General features: G+C 40.5%; 1 protein-coding gene across 1 annotated transcript; it reads left to right on the plus strand.

Moving 5' to 3' along the window:
• LOC109846692 lies at window positions 864–2,212 on the plus strand. Its single transcript, XM_020415937.1, has 2 exons — window positions 864–1,824; window positions 2,094–2,212. The coding sequence occupies exons 1-2, from the start codon at window positions 864–866 to the stop codon at window positions 2,153–2,155; spliced, it is 1,023 nt and encodes a 340-aa protein (XP_020271526.1). The 3' UTR covers window positions 2,156–2,212.

The following is a 2,212-nucleotide window of genomic DNA, read 5'->3' on the forward strand; positions in this document are numbered from 1 at the left end:
TTCGAATGTTCTCTCCTCCATTACATGCTGATAGATTCACACAGTAATTTGTAAGCCAGGCACATGCAGATCTCAGAACACTAATCTCACCATTTAGGAGATCTATTGCCATCTTCTTTCTAACAGCAACATGACTAGCTAATAGCATCAGGACTGCTCATGGACTCGAGAACCTGTCACATGGTAACCGATAAAAAGGGAAATATAACGTGATACTGGAAAGCTCAAGAAAACAAGTTGTCCAAAACAATTTCATGTGATTACCAATCACAAAGTTAAATTCAAGGGTTAATCGATGATACACCTGAATATTACAACGGTGGTAGAGGCGGTTATATCCACTAGACTTTATTAGTACTCAGACACTCCGAATCTCAGACGGTATTATATTTTTTGCCCTCAATTTAGAGGGAAAAAAATAGTCTTTGAAGGAAAAATAATAGTTTATTATCACATGTGTTAACGTATATTTGGGATTGCCCATTGATTTCCCATTGATTATGCAATATATTTGGGATTGCCCATTGATTCCCCATTGATTGTGCAATATATTTGGGATTGCCCATTGATTTCCCATTGATTTTCTTCCTTTTTATTTCTTTCCTTTATAGCTGGTTGATGTATGTATATATAGACATGTAATCTCATTGTAATAAAACAAGAAAGGGAAGATATTTTCAATATATCTAACATGGTATCAGAGCTCTGCTCTTAAATCAGATCACCAACCTCTATCTTCTCTCTCTCCTCTCGTGCCCTCTTCGCGTCGCCGGCGAACCGCCGCCCGACCGCCGAGACCTCCGTTCGACCACCACCGAGCTCGAACCCGATCCCGCCTCTGTTCTTCTTTGGGGTTTGTTGATATGGAGAAATCTGAAATCTTTCGTCCTATTACTGTTATTTTGGATGGCTCTAATTATACTCTATGGTCTCAACGAATGAAAAGCTTCTTAATTGGACGCAAGCTTTGGCGTATTATTACTGGCGATGTTGTTGAACCAGTCCGAGATGCTGATGAAAACAATACCAAGTATGCAGAACGTCTTGAAGATTGGGATAGCAAAAATCATCAGATAATTACCTGGTTATGTAACACCTCTATTTCAGCCATTCATATCCAGTTTGCTGATTTTGATACTGCAAAAGAAATTTGGGATTTCTTGTCCAATCGGTACAAAACTACAGGTCTTGCACACTATTATCAACTGCTCACAACTCTTGCCAGTCTTAAACAAGACTCCGGACAATCTGTTAATGACTTCCTTGCTGTCATTCAGCCTATATGGAATCAATTAGCACAAGCTAATATCAGTGATGATCATCTTCGCCTTATTCAGGTTCTCATGGCTCTACGTCCTGAATATGAATCTGTTCGTGCTGCTCTGTTGCATCGTGATCCTTTACCCTCTTTGGATGCTGCTGTTAAAGAAATCTTATTTGAGGAAACACGTCTTGGTTTGATCAAATCTCCCTCACCGGAAGTTGCTCTTGCTATCACTCGGCCACGTTCTGCATCTGGCTCATTTTTGTGCAAGAATTGTAGAAATACTGGACATACATTTGCAAATTGCCCTACTATTGAGTGCAGATACTGTCACAAACATGGTCATATTTTGGAAAATTGTCCAACCCGTCCACCTCGTCCTCAAGGCACTTCAACAAAATCTAAGTTTTTCTCTAAGGCTAGTTCTTCTGCTGCTGCTGTTACTGCTCCTTCTGATGAGTCCCCTTCCTCTGTTCTTAATGTTAGCGATCTCGAAGCTCTTCTCAGACAGGTGATATCCTCCAATCCTTCATCTTCCACTGCATTAGCTGTCACTGCAGGTGATTCTTGGTTTCTTGACTCTGCTTGTTGCAATCATATGACTTCTCAAATGTCTCTCTTATCTAATAAAACTTCTAGCAAATTTCTGCCACCCATTCAAACTGCTGATGGTAATTGTATGTCTATTACCCATATTGGAACAGCAGCTACCTCAAATTTAAACCTTCCTGATACTTATTGTGTCCCTAAATTATCCCTAAACTTAGCCTCGGTTGGTCAATTATGTGATCTTGGTCTAACTGTTCTTTTCTCTCCCCATGGTTGTCAGGTTCAGGATCTTCAAACGGGACAGATAATTGGCACGGGGCGCAAGGTGGGACGATTATTTGAGCTCACATCTCTTAAAGTTTCTGCTCCCAGATCGATTTCTGCTTCCACCACCATTCC

Source organism: Asparagus officinalis, chromosome 7 (assembly GCF_001876935.1).
Source record: "Asparagus officinalis chromosome 7, Aspof.V1, whole genome shotgun sequence".
Classification (NCBI taxonomy): domain Eukaryota; kingdom Viridiplantae; phylum Streptophyta; class Magnoliopsida; order Asparagales; family Asparagaceae; genus Asparagus; species Asparagus officinalis.

What these genes read in the sequence shown, in the direction of transcription:
- LOC109846692 (XM_020415937.1), top strand. Translation starts at nt 864, where the DNA reads ATGGAGAAATCTGAAATCTTTCGTCCTATTACTGTTATTTTGGATGGC. An exon ending in TGCATTAGCTGTCACTGCAG is followed by an intron (nt 1,825 to 2,093) that starts GTGATTCTTGGT and finishes CATGGTTGTCAG; the next exon opens with GTTCAGGATCTTCAAACGGG.